This window comes from Dissoconium aciculare (genome assembly GCF_010015565.1).
Source record: "Dissoconium aciculare CBS 342.82 unplaced genomic scaffold K489scaffold_1, whole genome shotgun sequence".
Classification (NCBI taxonomy): Eukaryota; Fungi; Ascomycota; class Dothideomycetes; order Mycosphaerellales; family Dissoconiaceae; genus Dissoconium; species Dissoconium aciculare.
The window spans coordinates 2691903-2716506 of NW_022984951.1; the positions used below are offsets into that span (position 1 = coordinate 2691903).

At 51.3% G+C, this 24604-nt stretch overlaps 11 protein-coding genes across 11 annotated transcripts; 4 read left to right on the forward strand and 7 right to left on the reverse strand.

Moving 5' to 3' along the window:
• Positions 1 to 246: 246 nt before the first annotated feature.
• K489DRAFT_406498 (SSrecog-domain-containing protein) lies at positions 247 to 2005 on the reverse strand (the record flags this gene model as incomplete). Its single annotated transcript, XM_033607261.1, has 2 exons — positions 247 to 1722; positions 1778 to 2005. The coding sequence occupies 2 exons, from the start codon at positions 2003 to 2005 to the stop codon at positions 247 to 249; spliced, it is 1704 nt and encodes a 567-aa protein (XP_033464900.1).
• Positions 2006 to 2487: 482 nt separating this feature from the next.
• Positions 2488 to 3202, forward strand: K489DRAFT_311504 (acyl-CoA N-acyltransferase; the record flags this gene model as incomplete). Its single annotated transcript, XM_033600789.1, has 3 exons — positions 2488 to 2656; positions 2712 to 2982; positions 3055 to 3202. The coding sequence occupies 3 exons, from the start codon at positions 2488 to 2490 to the stop codon at positions 3200 to 3202; spliced, it is 588 nt and encodes a 195-aa protein (XP_033464901.1).
• A 269-nt stretch (positions 3203 to 3471) lies between these two features.
• K489DRAFT_376026 (uncharacterized protein) lies at positions 3472 to 4671 on the reverse strand. The gene has a single exon (XM_033603818.1). The coding sequence runs from the start codon at positions 4602 to 4604 to the stop codon at positions 3630 to 3632; it is 975 nt and encodes a 324-aa protein (XP_033464902.1). The 5' UTR covers positions 4605 to 4671; the 3' UTR covers positions 3472 to 3629.
• Positions 4672 to 5425: 754 nt separating this feature from the next.
• K489DRAFT_330975 (uncharacterized protein) lies at positions 5426 to 6216 on the forward strand (the record flags this gene model as incomplete). The annotated part of the gene is made up of 3 exons (XM_033602130.1): positions 5426 to 5551; positions 5627 to 5890; positions 5986 to 6216. 3 exons carry the CDS (start codon positions 5426 to 5428, stop codon positions 6028 to 6030), a joined length of 435 nt encoding a protein of 144 aa, XP_033464903.1. The 3' UTR covers positions 6031 to 6216.
• A 539-nt stretch (positions 6217 to 6755) lies between these two features.
• On the forward strand, positions 6756 to 8796 carry K489DRAFT_386309 (ATP synthase D chain, mitochondrial; the record flags this gene model as incomplete). The annotated part of the gene is made up of 5 exons (XM_033606213.1): positions 6756 to 7048; positions 7104 to 7395; positions 8147 to 8542; positions 8621 to 8707; positions 8767 to 8796. The coding sequence occupies 5 exons, from the start codon at positions 6756 to 6758 to the stop codon at positions 8794 to 8796; spliced, it is 1098 nt and encodes a 365-aa protein (XP_033464904.1).
• On the forward strand, positions 8454 to 9683 carry K489DRAFT_349610 (uncharacterized protein). The gene is made up of 2 exons (XM_033602405.1): positions 8454 to 8707; positions 8767 to 9683. The coding sequence occupies exon 2, from the start codon at positions 8888 to 8890 to the stop codon at positions 9275 to 9277; it is 390 nt and encodes a 129-aa protein (XP_033464905.1). The 5' UTR covers positions 8454 to 8707; positions 8767 to 8887; the 3' UTR covers positions 9278 to 9683.
• K489DRAFT_30728 (uncharacterized protein) lies at positions 9339 to 9908 on the reverse strand. Its single transcript, XM_033600584.1, has one exon. The coding sequence runs from the start codon at positions 9716 to 9718 to the stop codon at positions 9401 to 9403; it is 318 nt and encodes a 105-aa protein (XP_033464906.1). The 5' UTR covers positions 9719 to 9908; the 3' UTR covers positions 9339 to 9400.
• Positions 9697 to 11648, reverse strand: K489DRAFT_376028 (uncharacterized protein). The gene is made up of 2 exons (XM_033603819.1): positions 10912 to 11648; positions 9697 to 10860 (listed from the first exon to the last, which is right to left on the reverse strand). Exons 1-2 carry the CDS (start codon positions 11216 to 11218, stop codon positions 10001 to 10003), a joined length of 1167 nt encoding a protein of 388 aa, XP_033464907.1. The 5' UTR covers positions 11219 to 11648; the 3' UTR covers positions 9697 to 10000.
• A 5388-nt stretch (positions 11649 to 17036) lies between these two features.
• K489DRAFT_30790 (uncharacterized protein) lies at positions 17037 to 18005 on the reverse strand. The gene has a single exon (XM_033600604.1). The coding sequence runs from the start codon at positions 17873 to 17875 to the stop codon at positions 17270 to 17272; it is 606 nt and encodes a 201-aa protein (XP_033464908.1). The 5' UTR covers positions 17876 to 18005; the 3' UTR covers positions 17037 to 17269.
• Positions 18006 to 19487: 1482 nt separating this feature from the next.
• On the reverse strand, positions 19488 to 23276 carry K489DRAFT_349617 (putative ABC transporter). The gene is made up of 2 exons (XM_033602406.1): positions 19861 to 23276; positions 19488 to 19781 (listed from the first exon to the last, which is right to left on the reverse strand). The coding sequence occupies exons 1-2, from the start codon at positions 22936 to 22938 to the stop codon at positions 19545 to 19547; spliced, it is 3315 nt and encodes a 1104-aa protein (XP_033464909.1). The 5' UTR covers positions 22939 to 23276; the 3' UTR covers positions 19488 to 19544.
• A 378-nt stretch (positions 23277 to 23654) lies between these two features.
• On the reverse strand, positions 23655 to 24339 carry K489DRAFT_309534 (uncharacterized protein; the record flags this gene model as incomplete). Its single annotated transcript, XM_033600638.1, has 2 exons — positions 23655 to 23818; positions 23934 to 24339. The coding sequence occupies 2 exons, from the start codon at positions 24337 to 24339 to the stop codon at positions 23655 to 23657; spliced, it is 570 nt and encodes a 189-aa protein (XP_033464910.1).
• Positions 24340 to 24604: the final 265 nt, after the last annotated feature.

Genomic DNA, 24604 nt, shown 5'->3' on the forward strand with positions numbered 1-24604 from the left:
GACTCTCCAGATTCTCGTCCAACTACATTAAGCAGCCGACAGAGTCAGATGTTTCTTTATCTTGGTGACTTGGTGGATCTGTGGCCTCTGCGGCATCTTCCGACTTGAATGAAATGCCTTCACGAAAGCCTCGGAACAAGGAGACAAACATCGCCACTCGAAATTGATAGAGCTATTCCATTTTCCAATATCGTCTCATTTCGTAGCAAGTGCCAATTACCATGGCTTCAAGTGTCGATAGAACTTCTATTTCCCCACTTTCGATTTCTTCTTTGGTGGCTCCACTTTCGCCTCCGTATCGCTGTCGCTGGCATCGTTCGCATCGCCATCCGCATCGTCCATCTCTGCATCACTGTCCCCAGAGCTCTTCGCATCACTGTCATACTCTTCAGCCACGTCGGACTCGGAGTCGGCCTGGAAGTCTTCGTCTACGCTTTCATCGTCCTCGTCAGCACTTCCGCGATCCCGTGGAACAACCTCGTCTTCACTGCTGACGAGATCAGGATCGTTCGCGAGGGCAGCGGCGAGCATGGAGGTATCTCCATCCATCTCGTTCTTCGTCTTGATGTTCTTGATTTTGAAGAACGTTTCAAGTGGCTGCTGTTCCTCACGATTGATGTTGGAGAACTGGTGCTCGCCCGCGCCATTTTTCAGCGACACCGTGATATCGAACGTGCGACTAGCACTAACAGCCCCACCGACACGACTCATAGTCACTGAATTGATGTGGTCAAACGAGATATAGGTTGCCGGCTTCGGAACGAACAAGAAGGCACGGTCCAGGCAGAACAAATGTCCTTCGTTCGCCTTGATGCTGCACTTGACACCACTCATGTGGTGATGGCTAACAAAATCTGGCGATGGTTGTAGGAGTTTCTTATTGGTAAGACCGTGGAAAATTTTCGAGATAACACGACCGATCGGCTCCTCGTACTTAGCTTGGAGTTTTCCCTTGTAGTTGGCGAGCACCTCCTCGGTCATGTTCAGCTCAATCTGCACCTCCTCGTCCTTCTTGAATTGCATGACCAGGAAAGGGTATCGCGTTTGACCCTGCCGGAGTGGCGGATCGAGACCTATGCACAGTAGTTGATGCATGTCGTCAGGCTTGGGAAGAATGAAGAATCTTTTGGCATGTTCGTATGAGATTTTGTAGTCGTAGGTTTTTCCACGCAACCGGAAAGAATTCTCGTAAAGATCGATGTCGAATCTGCCGCGCGGTGTCAAGTGCAAGATCTCTTGGAATGTTGCAAATGTGTCGCCTGCAACATCTCCGATCTCAGCCTTGCTCATCAGCGTCTCATAGAACAGGTTTGCTGCATTCTGTTCTTCATCTTCACCGTCCTCGAGCTCTTCGCCGTCATCATCCTTCGCCTTACGCATTTCCGTGCCTGGGATATAAAATCGCATTTCTGTCAACTGATCCACAGCTCCTCCCATCTTCTTGCCCTTGGCTCGAGCACCACCCAAGTGACCATTGGTTCCAGTGTCCTCACCGTCTGCCGGTAATGAAAATTCAACAGCCACCTCATTCTTTCCTGCCAAGTTGGTGTTGGAGATCTCAGTGTATGGGATCGCAAATGCTGGTTGGTTGCGCACATTGAAAGTCAATTCGTTTCTGCCCATCTCGTTCTTGCCCCAATTCCACCCACGCAAAGCGTGCTCCTTGTGCTCGAACTGCACCCCGTACCAGACTTTGAAGCATTTCTGTATCGTCTCGAAATCCTGGTATCCGTCAGCCTTCAAATTTACGCACTTGGCGAGTTCCGCAAGTACACACATCTTGCTTGAAGCCATCCAGTTGAACAACTCCAGCATTACGGGCGAGTATCTTTAGCTCATATCCACGAGCAGCTCTGCTCCATTGCGCACTAAGAAGCTCTCCTTTGTCAAGTGTGAAAGTCTGTCCACCAGCTGGTTTCCAACCAAGACCCGACTCTGCCAGTCTGCATTTGCCAGGTTGCTTAGAGAGATCGAGATAAATGTCGTCGAAAGATTCCCTGTCCATGATGTTAGTATAACTCTGCATTGATGCTCTGATGATTCTGATTCTTCCAGCTGTCGGGGAATTCTCGTAGTACGTACATAGCTGTTTATGTCAGGCTTGTGCGGTCGTGGCGCCTTCCACTTGGTGTCGCAATTGGCGTGATAGAGGCAAAATTGATCGTACACAGATGGAATCGAACTCTGCAATTAGCGTCTCTTTCAAAGGTGTTATCTGCTCGGGTGCGACCAAAGTGTTGTGATGGTGCAAACGAAAGGTGGTGCCCGGCGACGAGAGGGCGATCGAACAGAGTAATTTACAACTCGTTGGAGCTTCAGCGCACGCGAAGGCACGCGTCAAGCTAAATTGGAGAATGCCGCCATGCTGTCACGTGTCAGAATATTCGCATCGAACAACTCTCCAACACCATCACCTCAAGGTGGAGAAAATCAAAAGTGTCACGACTCGTGCATTCATCCACATTACGCTGATGGGTGCAACAAACAATGGCCACAATTCGTCCTATGAGTCCTATGGACATGCTAAAGTTCAATCCTTGCAATTTAGATCATCTGACAGAGACGTATAACATCAGTTTTTACCTCGACTATTTCAGACAGTGGCCACACCTCTGCAAAGTCATCGAAGGACCAAGTGGACAGATAGAAGCTTATAGTGGGCATTCCAAGACTTCTTTGTGGATTCTTCATAAGCTGATGCGTAAGTTTAGTTCTCGGCAAGGTCGAGTCTTCACCATATCCTGCACCGGTAGAACCTTATGATCCTGGCTTGACAATCTATCGAAAAAAGTGGCCAAACTACCTGCCATGGCATGCACATATCACTTGTTTGACGGTAGCACCGTCCGCGCGAAGACTCGGCTATGCCACAATACTCTCCGAAGCATTGGAAAAGGTCGGAGACGATGAGAACGCTTGGTTCGTTGACCTCTTTGTGCGCGTAGAGAACGAAGCTGCGATTAAGCTTTATAAGAAAATGGGGTCAGTCTTCACAAGCCATCTGACCATCGCTATAGTTGATAATGTCAACCACATCGGCTGACATTTCTCCAGATACTCGGTCTATCGGCGAATCGTTGACTACTATCACGACGGTAGCGATGCATTTGACATGCGCAAGCCTCTGAAACGAGACAAGCACCGTAAGACTGTCCGCCAAAATGGCGAAAACATCAAGGTCGACCCAAGTGAAGTTTGGTAAGAGAGCCTGGATCAAATGCATCTGCTCGCACCGCTGGCGGCCGCCGGACGTAGCGTGCACTTTAAATCGTCAAGGTACCTACGCAGATACGGCACCGGTTACGTCGCACGCGTATTCATTGTGGTGAAGACTTTGGGGCGGCGCCAATTCGAGCACACGAGCACTTCCACCAGGGAGACACTACGGAAACATGGATTGAAGACTCAAAGGTGGCTACGTTGACCGCATCTATCGTGCTTCCCGAAAACTTGATGAACCGATTACTCAAGTGGTTGATTATTACACGGAAAACATGTATTCTCCGCATTAGGCACAGAAGGTGCTGGAGCAAGCCAAAATCTATCGACAGCTACGAGGTACAATATCGGCCTGCGAAGGGCTTCGACAAGATGTGGCTAATAAGTCGGCCACCATAACTGTTTCACACCTACGGATCAGCAATTTCTCGATGTCTTTGCGCTGTAGCGATAAGCTCCTTCAAGGCTCCTCCTCGACCACTCTCGGCTCGATCCATAAGATTGTGCAATTCTATATCAAGAAGATCCAGAGAGTCAACATCGCCAGGATGGATTAGGATCATCTCAATTACACCGATTTCACACTTGGTATTTTGGACAGCGACACGAAGCATTTCGGTATCACTTTTCATGCCCATCCGGAAGAACAGCGGAACAGCTTCTGTGGCGCCGCGACTGATGGCCTGCAAGAGGCCATCTCTAGCGAGCTCGTGATAGAATGGACTGAAGAAGGAGAAATCATCTACATGGCGGGTGAGAAGGTCAAGGAATTTGATCTTGTCTCTAGTAAAGGGTGGTCGCAAGAGTTTCTGTGGAGGAGGGAGGCGTAAGCATGGTCGAAGCATTGACCACAAGCGAGACAATGCCTCAACGTTCTTCGCGCCATCTACTGCCTGCATATATTGTTTGAGTTGTTGCCGCAGCAGCCATTCGGTGAACTTTGCCCACGTCATGAAACGACTGTCGAGCAAGCGAGTAGCATTCGTAATGTCGGTAGCAGTGGCTTCAAGATGGCTTTCTCCGAGGACTGGTGAGAGGAGCCGACTCACCAGGCGCAGCTGAAGATGCTGGCTATCCGATAGCGCAACTGCAAGCGTGCGAGATGCTAACGGAAGGTTGAGGTTCGATGAAAGCTCAAATATCAAATGCAGTAGTTCGACCGGCAGAAGCTCCAGTGGCACAAGGTGTACATTCTCATGACGCTTCAATTGCCCTCGAGAACATGTGTGGCTTACTGGTTGAGTAACATCGGACGGCCCTTGAAGGGTTGTACGCCAGCTTCTGGGTACAGGATCGCGAACTTTATGACTGCGAAGCTTTTCTTCGGGCTGCCCACGACGTTTGCCACGCACCTTGATTGGAGTCCATGTGGCGTCACGAGACATTATCGCTTAGATGGGAAGCTTCCGACTTGGTACTGCTCAAATCCTAAAGTAATGCACTACTGTGTCAGACGAATTAGTCAAACATGCTTGCAGCGGAAATTCGATTGAACAGGAGCGGTGAACATGGAGTGTCCTCAGTGATCTTGGTGTAAAGATGATCATACCCGAAGGTCAATTACTATCTAGTGCGTTGTATTTCTAATCATTGGCGAGAAGGAGAAAGGAAATTATGGCGAACTTACCAGGTGAAAAGCTGGTCGCTAAGCGACAGTTGGTCGCCGCAACAATGTACAGAACGACCATGCGATCTGGGTTCTGTAACATGATCCAGATTAGCTCGATGGATTCGGGGTATAGACAGGAAGATAAAGTGAGTCGGTCGGGAGGGATCAGAATATGTAAGAAATGAATATCAAATTGACCATGCCGTTAAGAGAAACAGGCGTGTAACTCCGGTCACGACCATCAATCGCAAATTATGTCATCTTGTGAATCAGACAGCTAGAGCGGAGATACTCACCATGAATGCCGCAGAAACTTTGGCCACATTATGGCCCTCCAGCGTGGTGAGCGAAAGTTGAAGGAGACGTTTGACAAGGACAGTAGGATATGGATGTTATTGGAGCGACAGAAAAGCTGCTCTCATGAAAAGTTGAGAGCCGCGGAGAACAGTTGGAGCTAGTCTTCTTTGAGCTTGGACCAAAGTCTTGGCGCTTCACCACAACTCAGAATTCGTTACGCACCGAGTAGCACTATGCAGCGGGAATCGACAACACATCTTTCAACGACAGCATAATCTCGACTCACACAACACATTCGCAATGGCCGATATCGACGTTACTGCGAGCACCTGGCGACAGGTCGAGGTCGGCCGTGTCGTCTTCTTCGGTGCTGGACCCTTCACCGGCCGAATTGCTACCATCGCCGAGATCATTGACCACAAGCGCGTACGTGATTGTGAACCGCAAGCCTCGAATTTCTGAGGGCGACCTTCCGGATGTGAAGCTCACATGAATTCCCAGGTCCTTGTTGAGGGTCCCTCTGCGAAACCAGAATTGGTTGTGCCCCGTCACTCCGCTCCTCTTTCCAGCGTCAGCCTTACCAGCATCGTCATCGATAAACTCCCCCGAGCCTCCGGCCCTGCAGCGCTGAAGAAGAAGTGGGAGGAGGCCGAGGTCGACAGCAAATGGATCAACGGCTCATTCGCGAAGAAGTTGGAGAAGTCAGCACGGAGGAAGCAGCTTAGCGATTTCGAGCGCTTCAAGGTCACACGGCTGAGGAAGCAGGTAAGCAGATTACAAAGCACAGCATCGCATGCGACGCTGTCTTCGTCGTGATAAAAATATGGAGTGACAATGTCTGACCGTTCAATTCAATACAGGCTCGTTTCGAGGTTCGCAAAGCGATTGCACAAGCCAAAGCATGATTCACAAGTTTGCAAGGGTATTGCGGGTTTCTATTAAGTCTTTAAATGACACGAAGCATTCAACTCACTCCATGAAACGAACACGGGAAACGTTCAGAGAGTGAGTCGGCGAATCGGGGATGGTCTGGGCAGTCTTTCAAAATTTTGATAGCGCTTCCGAATGTATGGCTCGATTGAGCTTCTCACAAATCGTTCTCGAAACGAATGTCGTTTTATGTGATCGATATTATAGAGATTCTCTGCCAATGGAAAGCATCAGACTGGTAAGTCTGAACATCCAAACACGAATATCCATGTCCATAGCATTTGTGATGGTTGATGGGTTGATCGGGGACGCGGTTTGATATCTACTCCTCGAACACTCAGGATCACTGATTCATATTCCAATTAATGCGACCACTATGTATACGATGCCCTGAGTTGTTGGGTTCTTGACTTGACTGACGATAAATCATCATACGTAGCCTGTATATGGTCCGTGCGCGATCACAATTCGCTAGCCTTGGCATTCGTTGTGGGCTCCAGCTTGAGAGCGCTGCGGAGACATGCACTTATTTGGAGTCACTGCAGTGCGTTAATGCTCTAAATTCGACCTCGAATAACCAGGTAAGAAGTCCTTATCAAAGTCACATTTGACAAGATGGCGGAAGTCTTTGTCTTGGTCAATAAAGCGGGCTTGAGAACTGACATGTTGAGCATAGTCTTCATTTCCCCACATAGACACAATGGCCAACCCACGAGTTGAGGAGCTCCCCGACGAGCCAGAGAAGAGGGACGTTGAGGTCGAGGACGAATCATCTGATGAGTCAGAAGACGGTGCTGGTGAGGCCGGTATCCCTGCCGGTGCGCAGGTTGCAGTTCACAACCGGAACGAGAAAAAGGCGAGGAAGTCCATTGCGAAGCTCGGACTGAAGCGCGTTGAGGGTATCACTCGGGTCACTCTTCGGAGACCAAAGAACATTCTCTTCGTCATCAGCCAGCCCGAGGTCTACAAATCAGTGAACAGCAACACATGGATGTAGGCACAGTGATTGGTCATGTTGAATCGATTGGAAACGCTGACCATTTTACAGCATCTTTGGTGAGGCCAAGATTGAGGACCTTAACTCTCAGGCTCAAGCATCTGCGGCACAACAACTCGCAGCTCAATCTGCACACGAGGGTCACGACCACGACCACGACCACGATGACAAGGGCAAGGCTATCGAAGGCGACTCCAAGAAGGCTGCCGAGGAGGAGGAAGACGATGGCGAAGAAGTCGATGACACAGGTCTTGAGGCGAAGGACATTGAGCTCGTCATGGCTCAAGCAAGCGTGAGCCGGAAGAAGGCCATCAAGGCGCTTAAGGAGAACGACAACGATATTGTCAACAGCATCATGGCACTGAGTATATAAGTCTATTCACGTGCAGGCATGAGGCCAGAAAGCACGCATGATATCAACGAAATTGGGCATGAAGAAATCCCGAACATGCAACTGTGAAATTGTATCAGTTCAAAAAGCGACGGTAATCTCACCGCTGTCCCGTGCAGCATAGTTCTCAGTGATTGATGGTGTGATAAGGATAGCGCTCAGCAGTCATTTGTTCGACAGACGATGCGGATATTGCATAGTCGTGTGACGGGCGGTTTCGGTCTTGCATCAGCATTTACAAAGACTCATTTCGCTCGCGGGGTATACGCCACGATTTTTGGGACCGAGTAATTCGTCATAAGACTATGATTTGAGCAAGAGGAGAGAATGAGATGTATGTCGTTGATCTTCCATGTTATCAAACATGGAGGTACGGCGGACGTCAGTTGTATATCACGTGAGTTCAGGCATTGGATCAATTCGCAGCGGGTGAACCCGTCAACCTTATTGGTAGTTAGGAGCTTCCAACACATCCAGATATTGAACCGACTATTATCAAGGCCATACACCACCTTGCCAATCACCCATCATCGCAACAATGGCGGCCACGGTACGTCAAGAGCCCCGAAGCGATCTCGGTCGCGACAATCTCCATCACCGCTCCCGCTCGCGCCTGGCCGAGCTCGATCCAGCTCGGCAAAGGCCAGCCATATTTTTCGGGAACTCATTTGCGACACTCGGCTATGGCTAACATTTCAAACAGCGTTCTGCTGCCCTTAAGATCGACTGGGCCAACCTTGGCACCAAACTCGGCCTCCGTGGTAACACCGCGTCGGCGCTCGCTGCCTTCAAGAAGCGCAACGACGACGCCCGCCGCCGAGTGCAGATTCTCTCTGAGCAGGCCCAGACCGTCGACTTCGCGCACTACCGCCAAACGCTTAAGAACCAGGACATCATAAACGACATCAAGAAGCAGTTGAACGGCTTCCAGGTGAAGAAATACGATGTCAGCAAGCAGATTAAGGCTATCGAGGCGTTCGAGGCTCAGGCCGTGAAGAGTGCCGAGGAGACCAAGAGCAAGGTCGACGCGGAGCTGCAAGATCTGGAGAAGACACTGAAGAACATCGAGACTGCCCGACCCTTCGAGGATCTCACAGTGGTATGTATTTCGCAAAGGCATTCTCTGCCAAATATCGGCAATCACGTGATCTGCCTCGGCTCACACATAACGTCACAGGACGAAGTCGTTGCCGCCCGACCAGAAATTGACAAGCGCGTCGAGCAACTCGTTTCCAAGGGCCGATGGGCCGTTCCAGGCTACAAGGTGCGCAACGTCTCAAAAATGGATTTTCGTCAATCCGCCAGATCTAACCAGCTTTGCAGGAGAAATTTGGTGACATGTCCATCATGTAAGCACGCGTGTGGAGACTTCGCCCGAGCATCGACTGTAAATATACACCGAGTATCCTGTGACAAAAATAAAGTGCACTTCTCCTTTGTCACCATGCTTTCCGTGTTGTGCACTGCTGGTGTAATGCTTTCAGTCTGGATCTACTCTATCTCGCAACACCATCCTTCCATCATGAATGACCTGTCAACCGTATGTCGTGTACTCTGCAGATTGGCAAACAGCATCTGGCGACGCCATTCCCCCTTGATGCGCCCTCGCATGAGCATTTGTCATCACCGCTGCTGCGACTACTGTCAAAGCCTACAAAGCCAGACCAACAATGGTGAATTGTTCTCCAATGTCCTCTTGTGTGAGCGTTTCTTGGCCTCAGCGCTGCAAAATGCTTTCAAAGTCTACACAAAGTCAGATCAACAAGGGGGAATTCTACGAGCCATTCGATTGTTCGAAGGCTGTACTCAAACCTCGCTCAGCCAGTATCGATGACACAAGGTGTTAACGGGAATGCACAAGCCGAGAAGTTCAACTTACGCGAATGTATTGGGCAGACCGAGAATTCCGACTTGAATGAATGCGATGGAACAATACATTGTGGAAGAAGTCAGATTATCACTGGCTGGCGCTTACCGAGGACATTGTCTGACTTGTGACGTTGTTCCGACATTGGAAGCAAATGTGATCGTGATAGGAGCTTGTCAACGACGACATCACCGCCTCGTCCACCCCGCGGCTCATGAAATGGACGATAAGGCGATGGTTTATGAAGAGCAAGTTGTGAAATCCCATCACAGATAATGTTGTGCACTGCTTGGTATGTAACGACATGGATGGACGTGATGGAATAGTTCTCCGTCTGGGCCGAGCCACACTCACATAAATCACAGAGCCTGACTTAATGAATGAAAAGATGATGACGATCGAACACATATTGCGACATTATTCTATGGAATGAAGCCGACAGGCTAAGATGAGAAGGCCGAGAAGGCCGCCAAATGGACTTCCCATGCGACCAGACTGTGGTCGAGGGCAACGCCGTCATGCACGCATAAAAGTTTACAAAACGCCAGCCTGCTTTCCTCGAAATTCAAAAGTCGACACTGGCGACTTGATTTGGTATCTTCCCATACAGAAATAACAGAATTTTGAGCAAGTTGAAGCAAGGAAGAAATTGTATGAAGGAATGATGTGATTCGGACAGAGTAGTGACGCTCATGGTGAGTGAATCTCGGTGCAGCTGCCTCCGCCTAGGCCGCTGTGGCATCCTCGCTCGTGCCGTTTCATGTTGCTTCGGACGCTGAAGGATTTGCCACAGCCGCGATGCGGGCAGCGGAAAGGCTTCTCGCCAGTATGGCTGTGAGTGTGGATCTTCAGGCTGGAAGGACGGCTGAAAGCCTTGTTGCAAGTCGGGCAGAGATAACGATCTTGCTGTTGTGGCAACGCACCTGCAGATGAGCTGCTGATGTAGTGATGATGATGTTGGTATGATGGAGTCGAGGGCTCGCTGGTGACGGGTGAAAGCGGTGCCGAATTCCGGGTCAGCGTCGACGACTCCGACGAGCTGGGAGTGAGGTATGGGGGAGAAGGAAGAGAGCGGTTTTGTGCAAGTCCGAGAGATGCCGGTGGAGGTGCGATCACATCATCAGGGTGTGCACGGAAGGATCGTCTCGGGACTACCTCGGGCGACGAGGAATATGACGGAGTCGCGTAATATGAGCGCGAGTATGGAGGCGGAGATGGCCGCGTTGAGAGAGCCTGGCGCTTGGCAGGCCGTGAGCTTTCGTGATCGTGTGCATCGTGCTGGTGAAGAGCTGGGCCAAAGCTGAAATGCGAAGGTAAGGATCTGGTCGACATTGCTGACGGGCTCTGGGAACCTTCCATCACAGAGTGGCTCCTAATGTGGGATGATGATGAGTTGGACATGGTCGTTCTCGGACTGACTTCCAAATCGTGCATTTGTCGTCGAGCATGTTCGTCGAATTGTGGTCCCAAACTAGGGAGTTGAGTTGGGTGTGAAGTCGGTCGTCGATCGTAGGAGGAACGTGGCGGAGATTGCAATCGTGGCCGGGGTCCTGTCCATTGGTCAGTGAGGATTCCACGATTGCAAGTGTCGATTATCTTACCTGGTAGACGATGCGACTTCTCGCGGTCGGCGATATTCAGCAGATTGGAGATCGAGGGAAGCGATGGGCGGAAGTTATCCTCCGATTTGGGTGTATGAGGATAAGGAATCTCTCGCTCGCGGGATGGTAATGACATCGACGAGTGTGAGCTGTTTGGTCGAGACGTGGCGTGCGAGTATTGATCGATCGAGCCTGTCACGCTAGCTGGTGGTGCGTAAGAGCGAGAGGAGTACATTGTCGTCGGCGAATATGGATGGCTGCGGAAATGTTCGCCGCCAGAGAGCAGCAGAACGCCAGCAGCTGCCATTATGGATTTGTCGGCTCGAATATCAACCGAGTTCGAGGCGGAAAGCTGTGGTAAAATTGTCGGCGGAGTCACGACTGTGGCAGCGTAGTTGTTGAACAGGCTTTGTCGAAGAAGCCAATCGAAGACGTGTCAATCAAGTAGGAGCTGGGACGGGTCGATAGACCAGTTCTGTTGGTATGTAGTTTGGAAGCGCACGAGTTGACGATATTCGATGTGTCGTTGGATGGCTGAGTTATAAGGATAGGACGATGAGAGGTTGCTTGTCGATCGACTTCCAAGGGTGCAGGCCAAGAGGGACGAATGAAGAGAAGGAAGGAAGCTAGAGTGGAAGGGTCAAATGAGACTAGGCGTCGTTCTCTTCCTCAAAACCGAAGCGAGAATGAGGATTGCTATACAGTAGTAGAATTCTACAATAAGATTTTCTTCTAGAGTACTGGGCCTTTCTACCGGTTGCGGGGGAACGAGGGTCAATATACGTAACAAACTTCGGAGCGATGAGCAGGTGGATAGTTACATGATTGGCAGTACGGTCTAGTTGGTGGTAATGATGGTGGTGGTGGTGGTTTGGTGGGACTCGTTCATTTTGGCATCACTTCTAGGAGGGTTGCGTGGCAACGCGCAGTGTGCAGGGAGGAAGATCGCCTAGGGCAGGGAAGCCGGAGGGTACGTGTGTCACACCATGTGTGTGTGCTCGCCGCCATGTACAGGATGCGTGATGATTGTACTGCATGCGAGCGGGAAAATGGGCGTGTGGGTGTGGACGGACAGGAGGCATCGAAACAGTACGGCCCCCTCCCGTATTACCATTATTATAAAACATAATAACCTTGGAAGGGAACTATGGATCGGACTAAATGCCATGGGCGATACCGTAGGCCCAAGCCACCTTGGGAGAGCAAAAAGTTGGGTGCCGCCACGAGGATGTGCAGCTATTGACCGTTTGGGCGCGTTTGGCGGCGACGGCGGCGGCGACGGCGGATGGGGCGGACGGACGGGCACCGCGTCGTGCAAAATCGACTGAAATGCAAGTGATTGAGAGAATGGAAGGCCCGCAGGCATACACGGGTGGGTGATTATCTGTGAAATGATGATTGTTGTGCTTGTACATATTTAGGCATTACGTCGGGAGTGTGATAAGATAGGTGTGTGTCTGTGTGTGTGATGAGAACAAATGAATTCATAAAAATATCCACTCAGCGACAAGGCAAGGCGAGCGGCGGTGGCACATGGCTGACGATGGTGAGGAATCTGTCCATCGATGATGTGCTCCAGGGTGAGATGATGATGGCTTCCTCAGTGCATATGGGCGTACTCATCATCACTCCAGGCCTCACCAGATGGCACAGTGCAGCACATGATGAGACTCCATCGCGCCCAACCGCCTGGACTGCGCCCTTTCTGCCACAATGCTGAGCATTGCTATACTTCACCACAATGACATTATTGTTATTGTTGGTCATAAATTTTCACCAAGTATGACGTTCACTGATAGCTCAATCCATGGAACTCGAATTCTATCGCAACCACTCATCCGCCGATAATCATAATCATGACGACGATAATGATCGTCTCCAACAGAAGGATCGCCCGGGTGGCAGAGGGTAGAGGGAAGCCTGGCTGGGCCTCCTCCTGCTGGCTGACGATGGGGGCATTGGCGGTTACCAGGGGACTAAACTTGGTTTCACACCAAAACCGAGGGCGTGGGCCAGGCGTGCCGCGTGCCAGTCGATGCATGACGGATTGGCGCACCGATGATGAGCGCAAAAGCAACGACTGACCGAAAAATTCGATCTGCACACATCCACACACGTCCGACACACGGCCACCGCTCTCCTCCACACCATTCTTCTCGGCGTCAAGCGGTGGTCACCGTGATTAGAATCGTTCTACTTATATACAAGTGCGAGCTTCGGCGAAATGTTCGGATTGGGTATCGTCGTTCACGCCTCTCTGCTCGCCACTGTCTCCTACTCGGCTGGCGGCTTGGTATGGATGTGTGGTCGTCATGTCGCGGGCAGCACGAGTACTATGGTGTTTACAGTAGTAATGATATTTGGCAGAATCGAGCCCCGCGGAGTGAACGGCGACACTCGATAAACATAATTGCCAGACGTTCCATTCGAGGGCGCTATAGTATCATTGTTGCTCATCGCATGAGGCGGCTGCAACATATTTCGATCATGCTGTAAATGACAGAACGCCGCGTTCGCGGTGACAGATCGAAGATTACGACGATCGAAATCTGCTTCCGAATTCATGATGTGCGTAACGACGTGCGAATGATCCACAGGCGCCCAGGATCTCTGTACAGTTTTGCCGTACACAAGTACACAGTCAGGCTTCCCACGCTGTGCCGTCGCCGCCGTATCAAAGCCGATCGACGAAACATGGAGAGTGACTCCTGCAGACAATGCACAAATGATGCGGCACTGGGCGTGCCATCATTATTCGGCGAGCACCTCTAGAACTGCGCCTCAATCTCACCGTGTGCCCAAAAAGCCTGTCCGCATCGAAACTGTTCTGTTCAACTCAGATCCACTGGGCGCAACAAATTGCGGCGCCTCAGTGTGTGCTACCAGTTTCAGAATCAACTTATACCTTCTACTCAGATCTCTCTGCCGATCTGGTTCTGATGAGGATCGTGCTGATCTATTCAGGTGACTAACTGAACATGGCGGGTAATGTACGAACAGTGAAACCGTGAAAAGAAAATAGAAACGCATGCCTGTGCCGTCGGGCTCATCAATCTCCGGTAATCCGTCTTTCGCTGACGGCTTTTCACGGTCCCTTGTAGAAGATCGTCGCGCATCATGACTGACTCGCGCCAATGTGTCGCTCGAAATCTCTTTTTTATACTATAGGAAGTGAGCCCGTCTGCCGTTCATCCAGTCCAGAGACTACGGACGACGGCGGTTCATCACCTCGCCTATCGAATTGTGGCCGCCGCCCGGCTTTTCTCCGGCACGCCATCAAAGAGCCAGAACGTTCTTCTCCCTCGCGAATCTTCGCCCGCAGCGCCGTCAGACGGAAGAGGCTGACGCGTTCCCGCCATATGCTGACCTACTGCCCGGATCGACGCTGCTTTTACTGCTGGGCGCGAGCTATCGGACAGTACATGTATTCGGGCAGGTGCATGATTTCGCCCAATGCCATCACGCTTCTGCTTGGCCCCTGCGATCCGTTTGACCATCATTACGGTTTCCTCACTTTCCCCTACCCCTCATTCTGCTTATTTTAGTCGCATCACAAGATCTTCGTGGAAAGTTAGAGGATGCAATATTGGCAACGTGATTCTCTGAGCGGTGGAGGTGACAGAGTAAAGCTATCCTGCCCTGGCCCAACTCTTGTGATCGATTGGTGCACCAGTTAGCGCTGTTGGGATGATCGTGAATGTCAGCATACGATCTGCCAACCAAAGAGTACGTCCAGTGGAAGCGGAAAGACGAGATCATCGATCCCCAAATTGTCTGGCGCACCTCACGGACGACCCACACACCACTCCCTGCCATCATTACCACGAGTACGCTTATGCATGAGTGCATGCTTGGCGGAGGGGATCGTCGCGCTTGCGACCGGAAGAGTGGACTCGTGGCAGCAGGGGTATTGTCTAGCCTTCGATGCTAGGCTCATCACTTGCGTCCCGCCCATACGGTCCTTCTGCGTGCAGACGGTGGAAGCTGCTTGGAGCCTTGGATTTCCAAGGACGCGAGCGACTCGGCGCTGCAGCATAGCGAGAATCCCACAGCCAACAACGGAGATGACTTCCAGAAGGATATATGTGTACTTTCCATTTGTGAAAGCGTTTGATCCGCTCTATATTGGCGTGCACACAACTGTAGGCGAGATGAGATCGACACAATGGTCCCGATTTGACTTTCCATCATCTCATGGTAAACGCGTTGCACCAACGATCAGCGGGTTGGACTACCACGAAAGCTTACTGTCGGACCTTGCAAGCAAGATTTACCGTTGACGATAACCATTCCAATTGCAAGCTGTCTGTCCGCTCGTCTACATTGCTCCACCATAGTCGTAACTCAACTGCCTTTTTGGTTCGTGTGTAGTATTCAGAGATGATATGGCACTTCAATCCCACAGTCTGATACCGACGTAATGTTTATCGAGTGTGCGACGACATGTTCAACGTCACACACAAACTCATGCGTGGTTCTTCAGATTTTCGGTTTGCTTTTTTTTCACTTTCCCCTCTCGCTCTTCCCCGTCGATGTCATCGCTGTCGATCTCTCATCATGTGGTCACACGAGGTTGCGCGGATCGTTCATGCAGTGTCTTCAAGCCCTAACCCAAAAGGTGCACCAGTCGGGAAAAGGTGGTGTCCTTGGAGCAGGCAGGAGTTCGTATACAGTACAATACGCCACTGTGTGTTGGTGGTCAGACACCAGACGGGAAATGGTCGATCCTGATTTATCATCACGCACGTTGCGTGGCCCGCCAATCCCGGCTCAGGACAAGCTCGCGTAGCTGCAATTCGTCCCGTCTAGAGATGCCCGTTAAAAAGCCCGAAACACCGTCTGATCAAGATCTGACTTCCCCATTGGGAAATCGCATGGTGCCGTAAGCGTCGATTATGCCGTGCTCGAGAAGGCACCTGGGGCATCCGCACACAAACCACGCCGAGCCGCATATCAGATCTATCGTATACATCGTATGCGAACGATGATGAGAGCAGCGTGCATGCATGTGATGTGTTAGAGATTTTCCGACGAAGTAATTCTTCTACTTTGTCCGACAACGACTCGCATTACACAGCGGGCAAACAGGAGAATGATTGGCATGTCAGTGTATTTGTCGTGCCACTCGTAGAGGCGCCTGTGGCTGTCGAAATACTGGCTTTTGGCTTTTGCGCCGACGCAACACACACCACCATGCGAACCTCGCCTGACCCGCCAAATCCACGGGGCGCCGACTATTGAGCGATCCTCGAAAGCATGAATCTGCCCTTGCTCACAATGAATCCTGTTGCGCAGTGACAGAGAAGTGATCAGTGTCCATCGATCACTGCTGGGTTATGCCGGGAGCATGTATCGCGAATTCTCACGATGCGAACTCGGAAGAATTTGCGCGTTCCGCGTCGCAAGCGGGACTTGCCCATTCTGTCCCTTCACGCAGTACTACAGCTCGCCGAACACGTTCTCGTAGTCGACCTGATGTAACAAATGGGACATTGAGAGGCATCGGGAGACCACTCCCAGCCACATCACACTCAGGAGACACACAGGAGTCCTCTCATGGGCATGAGTGACATGCCAGCATCATGGATTCCTGCATGCACCTGCACAAGGCCTCCGCCGGTACTTCCCACGCGACTTTCATGCTGCTGTGCAGAGCCAAGCTCGCTGCTATGGTCGTTCGAGGCGGAACCATTCACATTCGTGCCGTATTTACAGTCATTTTTGACACGAGTTTGCGCAACTTGCTACACTCGCTGCTCCTTGCCACGAGGGTATGGGTGTTCAGATCCTTCATTCGCCTGCAAGCTCGCCACAGAGAACCCTGTCGACGGCAGGATCATGCCCAGGATCTGCCTAGGGACTAACACACCGCGAAAGGGCACCAGCGGGTGACAATCATGAGGGACCATCTTTCCACTAAACAGCGAGCAGACCAGAAAACGGTAAGCGCAAATTTACCCCGGCGACACGGAAACGAAGCCCTCGTTCACGCGGCGCACACGTGAAGTTCTAGACTGTTTCCGTCGTTCTCCCGCCAGGCAGAATGACGCCGCAAACCAGCCTATTTTCTCCTCGCTCGCCAATCCAGATCTCCGTCCCTGTAGTCACCGACTCTGGCACTCCGCCTGTCTCCCTATCACACAAGCCATCGGGCGTGCTCCCTGCTACGCTAGATACTCGGCAACAGCTTCTTACCACCTGCAGATTCGCAGACCAAGACTTTTCCCGGAGAGCAGCGGTCATGACCAATCCATCGGGATGACACCTTGTGTGTCGTTCCGGATGGCCACGGACGCTGCAGCACCTCTTCTGGAAGTCTTCTCCGTTGCAGCTCGTCTGCCCACGCGACATCCTCATGTCACCTTCCGGCACTATTTTCGGAAGTGAAGGTGCCACGCCCGTCACTGGCTAACATGATCAATATCCCATCTCCATCTGCTCGGCGCGATTGTACGTAGCGACCTTGCTTGAACAACTGGCATCTAAAGACGGAATGTCCTGGAACGGTGCGCGCTCTGAGAATCGATGTCCGCCCGCTATCGCGACCACCCTTGGCTTTCCGTCGCGTGGCTACACCCGATCGAGTGCTGACGGATAAACGTGGCGGCGGCATGGCTTTACCAACAGGCATTCCAGTGAACACTGCTTCTGCGTCATATGTGGAAGCCTGCGAGGCCATGGGCTGCTGTGCTTGGACCCATGTTGACACAGTTGCCATGCGCAAGCGGAAGCGGAAAACATCACATTTCCTGTTTGGTGGAGGATATGCTCTACATGGATCATGACTGTCAGGCGATTCAAAGTCAGGGTTGCGTTCTGTTGGATTACAATCAAATGCATCTTTGTGCATCTCCGGCCAACGGTAGAATCTGCGATCAGGCGAAGCAGTGCAGAACAGCAAGTCATACGTGAACCTCAGAGACCCAATCACAGTTGTTGGCCAGACCTTGAGGTATACACTCATGGCATTGGGCTTCGCGATCAGAGACGATCTGCGGAGCTAGAATTGGTCGAGAACGTGGGCATGCACCTTGGACGTTGTGGATCTTGCACGCCACCATTTGCTCGTGGAAATCAGCACACACATGCTGCATCCTATCGTGCTGCAATGAGACGAGAAAGAATTTGATTCGCAGCGTGCCTTATCTCCCAATGATGCGTATCGGCCGTGCCAGGACAGCATGAGGAGAGTGGCTGATACACTCGTCCGCATAGCTGTTCCGCTCATGCATCCAAAAGTGATTGTTGTCTATTGGGTGCGCCGGAATTGCGCAGTACACAGGCTGTGAAGTCGCGGCGCAGCGATAGGCTATTGCGCCTGCGGGCTTGTGAGGCACACATCACCTCAGCTGCCGTTGTTGAGGCACATCGGTTGTTAAGACCGTCCCCTTCTCTGCGCATGTAAGGACCATAATTGATGACAAGCCGAGCGTAGAAGCGAGCCTGCCTGAATGCTTGATGACTAGGTGTGATGAATATCCCTTGTCTAGAGCCGAAATCAACTTAGGAGGTGCATTATGGGATCTCTGACAAGCGAGACAAACGTTCTTGATATGACTTTGCACCTCGATTACCACTGAGCATAGCTTGTTGCTGTTACCAGACACGAATCAGTAGAAAACTCGATATCTATATCAGCAGAAACGCGTGAGATCCTATTCAAACATCACCAATCAGGCGAGATTTCAATGCAGACACGAGCTTCAGAGCCCAAGTAGACAAGCAGAGCAGCTCCGCTAACAGGAGAGTCCTGCTCTCTCGAGCCGCCAGGGAAGGATCCCCCAAAGCAAGCTTGTAACCGTACGCCAATCGAAAACGATCGCGAGTTTTTCGAGCCATTTTTGGTACATGAGTCGTGAGAAACATAAGAGCGGCACGACCATGGACCAACTGTTCGCACACACACCAGATCGACGAGGCAGCGGCCTCGGCAGCCTATGAGATGAGTGCGCACCCACATACTCGAGAGGATCGCCCATCACACATGCAAACCGCATGGGCCGATGTTTCAAGTCTTCAAGAAAAACGGAGCAAAACAGAAATACATGCCATGCGATTGGCTTTTGACGGGACAATTTGCTCGTAAGCGTGATGCGGGTGTCGTCGTGATGCTGTGCACAGCGGCACAGTAAGGACCAAGTTTTTCCCTCGCTGCTGCTGTGCCGCATGTGCGTACGCCTCAACCCGTGCCGTTATCCAGACAATTCTGAGCGCTTTCCCTTCGATGGACCCACTCTGTCGCATCGCACCAACTTGGTTGAGCGCCTGTCTGGAAGTGCGGCCCTCTGATCTGCAATCGGGACAGGCGAAGTGTGGTTCCTAATCGAGCAGGAAGAGCCGAACTTCGCGAAAGCCGTACGAAGAAAAAACATTGTGTGCAGATCATCGCTGCGCCGGATTGTCTCCGATCGTCAAGGCTGCTATATTGGGTCGCCGTCACTAGCGGGTAATGATCACGTTGGGTTGTGGGACACAAGGCCCATCCGGGGGTAATGAGATCGACATGGCAGTGAAACAGAGCTGCAGACTCGGGCATGCCCACTGCATCGTCAGCGAGAAATACGAGCAAAGTGAAAGTGTAGGTAAATCTTTAGATTCTATAGAAATTACTTGTAATCGATGCATCGAGCGCTCTACCTCTTCTCGATCAACAAGATGTGAATGGCAGCATAACCAAGAACAAGGAAGACTCCCGAAACGATCGCCAGACCAATGACGTCCTGCCACAATGCAAGCACATTGAACCCAAAGCTGGATAGAATGGCAGATCCCGGCACTTCGATATCGAGACCATACTTATGATCGTGCAGAGACAGATAGCGGACCTCGTTGACAGCGAGGCCTTCGAAGCCGTAGTGATAGATCGAGAGCTGTAGGAGAACACAAGTCAGTAATGAGAAAGACACCATGCATAGGTATGAGAAACGCATGAGAAAGATCCAGACTTACGTATTGCAACCACCTGACCGGGCCTGGAATGGTCTCATGGTTGAGCAAGAATCCTCCAAAGAGCAGGCTGAACAGCATGACCAAAACACCAAGCAAGTTTGCCACGCCCTGGTTCTTGACACAGATGCCAATGAAGAGCAAGATCAAAGCCGCGGCGAGGTTGAAAAGCACAATGAACAGCAGGAACTTGAAGAATTCCGGCCAGCTCGCCAGGAGGCCCGTCATCGGGTAGACGATACATCCCATGATCGTCGGCGCAATGATGCGCAAGGGCACGATATCGAAAATAATTTTCGAAAGGAAGTATGAGATAGGTGCATAGTAGCCTTTGGCGCGTTCACGGACAAATAGGAGACGTTCAGGTGCAAAGACAGTCAAGGACGTCAATGTGCTGAAGCCAAAGAGCGAGAGAAGGAAGAAGAAGAATCCGAGACGATTCTGGAATCCGCTGAGCTCATCAGTCATACCGTAGAAGCAGAATCCGAGGAACACCGCCAGAACAATGGCAATGGCGTAGTGGGTGAGCATGAGCTGAGGGTTGCGGTAGAGGTTTCGCCATGTTCGGACAGAAAGGATGTAGAACTGTCGTGCGATACCAGGCTTTTGATACCCTCTTACTCTGGCAGTGATAGATCCGTTTGGTGCGCCATTCGCATGTCCATTGCTCTCCGACGCAGTGCTAATAGCATGACGGATGCTGGCATGAAGACTCAAGGCAACATCGGAGCCAAGATAAGCGGATACTAGGGTACTCAGGGCGTCCGTACCGTCTGCAGAAGGGGGCAGGTTATGAGAATCGTCGACGATCTGAGCAGACGGCTGACCTTGCTGCTTGGAGAGCTTCAGCCATTGTCTACGATTCTCGAGGGTATCACGTTCGTAGAGACTATCGCCTTCGCTACGAATGCTTGCCGTTCCATTGTCTTGGGTCGGTCGCCGCGTGAAGAGTTGTCTTTCCTGCTGCTGTCTAATGCTGGTCTTTCTTGTGTTTCGAGGCTTGTGGGAGCTGTCGCCCGCAGTCGAGCCTATAGATCCTTCCATACTGACATTACTGATGCTTGGAATGCTCTTGACAGCAATGGTACTACTCGCGCGAGTTGCTTGTCCGTCGATATCGGATCCCAGCAGGCCAGTGTCATCATAGCCCAATTCGTCCGAGTTCGCGCTCGCGTGCATCGTCAGATCAACCAGATAATCGGCAATGTTAAACCCAGGTGGACACGAGTAACCGATGTTATCGAAATAGTTCTGGCAGTCTTTGAACGGTCCGCTGTACACTGTCCGTCCCTGAGCAAGCAGGATAAGTTGATCGAAGAGCGCAACAATGTTTGAACGAGGTTGGTGAATGGTGAATACGACGGTTCTGTTGTAGGTCTTGGCCAATGTTACAAGGCATTCCACAACGTTGTAGGCATTGAAAGCATCGAGGCCTGACGTCGGCTCGTCCAAGAAAAGAATACTTGGGCTTGTGACGAGCTCACAGGCGATTCCGACACGACGTTTTTCACCGCCGGAGATGCCTCGACCGTTGCCCTCTTCTGAGCCAATGATCTGGTGGCGGATATGATAGATGCCCAGTTGTCGTTCTACATCCTCGACCTTCTGCTCCTTGGCTGCTTGACTCATTTGCTTCGGCAGCCGAAGAAGGGCAGAGTCTAGGATCGTCTCGTGGACGGTCAAGGTCGGCAGCATAGTGTCATCTTGATCCACGAATCCGGTCACACTGCGGAAGTCGGCATCGGACACCTTTTCACCATTGAGCCAAAAGCTTCCTGTGACAGCTCCGCGCTTCTTCTTCCGCGCAAGGATGTCAAGGAACGACGTTTTGCCAGCGCCAGATGCTCCCATAATGGCCAAGATCTCGCCAGGGTGCACAGAGCCAGAGATGTTGGACAAGATTTGCTTTCCTTTGAGACTGTACGCTATGTTTTCGAAGAATAGCGCTGCGGGTTTGTGGTCTGCCAGTAGTCTTGCGCTTTCTTCCTCTTCGTCATCACTTAGATGGATCGGCCCCCACTTATTCTTCGCATTGCGTCGAGCAATGAAGTAAATTGCCAGGATCACTCCGACAACGAACAGTGCACATCCTGCAATGACAGCGGCGATTAGTGGTGTGTTGATGGTCTTGACGGGTCGCTCATAGCCAGGGACTTCGGTCTTGTAAAGGCATTCGCCGCTATGACATGACAGAAAGATGCTCCGGTCACCGAAGACGCTTGAAATAAGGTCATTCATCGCGGGTTCCGAGAAGATGCTGCCATCGTCTTTAGATCCGCCAGCAGTCTTGATGCTGGTGAAATCGGCTGGGCCTTTGATCTCTTCTGTCAAGAATTCACTGATGTCGATGCTTCCATCGGCACCGCAGAGCATGCGGCCTGGGATACACCGACACTTGACTTCTCCGCAGTGGTACTTTGTCTTGTTCTGTGTCTCCGTAGCTTCGAAACCCCATTCGCAGTGATCCAGCGCGCAATAGAAGCTTTCCCTTTGGTCCACCCAAAATTGGAAATTACACTCGGCTCTTTCTGCATTGCAACCAAAGGTCGCCTGTGGCTTTTGATCCTTTAATTGATCGATGATTTTGCGGTTTGTGATATCGCAAATTTGGTAATTTTCCTTGACCACGACACCCTCGCGAAAACAGACGCCTCCCGAATGATCGCCTGGCATAAGAGCCGCGCATGCATCGTCCGTCTTGCACACATTGCAGTTTATCCCCTCCCATCCTTCCTCACAGTCGCAGGGCGCATCTTTATTGCGGAGCGGCCGATCCTTGCCACCTGCAAGAGAGCCACAGAGTGGTTCGCTGCAATCTTCTCCTCCGAAGCCTGCTAGACAAGCACATTTGCCGCTGCTTTGTGTGCAGTTGGCGAATTGATGACATACGAAGTCGCCGAGATTGCAGTTGAAGCAAGGTGGACAGTCGGCCGGGCGATCGTTGAAGGTCAGGAAGGGATTCTGTTGCAGTAAGGCGTCATTCGTTGTGTAGTATTGGTTCGTCTGGTGTGCAGCAAATGTGGTTCCTGTCATGGACAACAGTGCCGCCAGTGGCAGCACAAGTGTGCTAGCGAGCATCATATTAGTATGACTATCGATCTAATCGGGCAGCAAGCTGGCTGAGTTGGATCGGAATCAACTCATGCGCCAAGTTCAGAAGCTCATGAGGGAGCGAGCGAGACAGAGATGACCACAGCTGAAGCGGAGACGGAGACCGGAAGACGAAATCCGAAGGTCGCTTGTCTCAGATCTCAACCGAGTATGAATAACGAAGATGGAGAGAGACGAGCTATGGTGATGAGGATGGCGATTCTGAGCACCTGAGTGTACCGGCTTCACGTACCAGCCACTACCCGTGGAAGACGCGAGCTCTCTGTGCCCGCCAGCTGACACACGCCGATAGTCACGCTGGAGATAGCAATGCGCGCGACCTGGCCCGTCTCGCGTGGCTGCCTGGGCTGTGGGGAAGACGTGGAGATGTATTCCACATGCTCTGCATACGTCATTGATCTTGGGGACGTCAATACAATACAGGACTGATGATACTTAGGTAGTCTATCTCAACTATCACTATCGCTTCGTTTATGTTTTCCAATACGATGGTACTTGACGACACTCGACCTTCATCTTCGCATGCAGTGATTGCAGAAGAGGATGTTTGGCAAACGAGTTCAAATGCGTCCGTGCAATGACTAAGCCCGACGTTTCTGAAGCACATCAATACCTAAGAATTGTGCTTTCATGATGGTGATTTACATCGCGCAGTGGCGCGTTCTACCTCCTTCCAATGTCTATATCTAGATCTGCTCGGCAATGACAAATCCGTAGTAGATCATGGCGAAAAGTCCCACGAGGTCGCTCAAAGATGAGATACCGTGCAATGTAGCAAACTTCTTGTTCAATCGTTGCATTTCAGGTGATTTGGGGCCCGCCTCATAGTATCTCTTGCCGTCTTTCGTTTCTACGATTCACATATTAGCATCATTACCTCAAGCTCTTTTACCCACGTAGACCTCGTTGGGGTTCGCAGGGCCCCGACCCATTGTTGTCTCAGGATCACAAGAATTCGGGCTTACCTTGGTGTTTCCTTTCCTTCATGACCTTCATTGTGGTGGGTCCGAACACGGTCAAATTGATGAAGGCCGTACCGAACATAATCGCCACAGGGATCAGTCCCGTCCAGAAGTTATCATTCTGCAAGAGCCCCTTTAGCCCTGCACCCTCTCGCACCGCAAGACCGCCAGCAGTCTCGAGGACCTTCTTTCCGGGCCAGGTTAATGCCAACACGACAGGCAGTACGGACTGGATCGAGAAGAACACGGGGAAAATCGCTGATTGCAGACTGCTAAAGGATGGTCTAGGAAGCGCTTTGAACGCCACCGGTCCGGCAATGAATGTCTGGAACATCGTGCTTCCAAGCAGAGTGCCATACGCAAGAATGTGGTAGGCCTTGGGGTCGGTGAGAGAGGCGTAACTTGACATGACGGGCGATGGTATGAATGGGTTCGATTGTGAAAAGCAGAAGGTCGATGTAGGTTCAGTTGCGATGCAGTAACAAGTGTTCTCAGTAAGAGGTATATACTGTTACTCCGTGCCCTCAACACTTGAACATTCACGGATCTCCTGTAGTGATGAGATCATGCATAGGAATAGCATAACTTTTCAGGGTCGACCTCGGCATGGTTGCATACATCTGGGCTTGACAACAGTGCAAACCTATAACCCTAGCGATCCCATCTCCAATCTT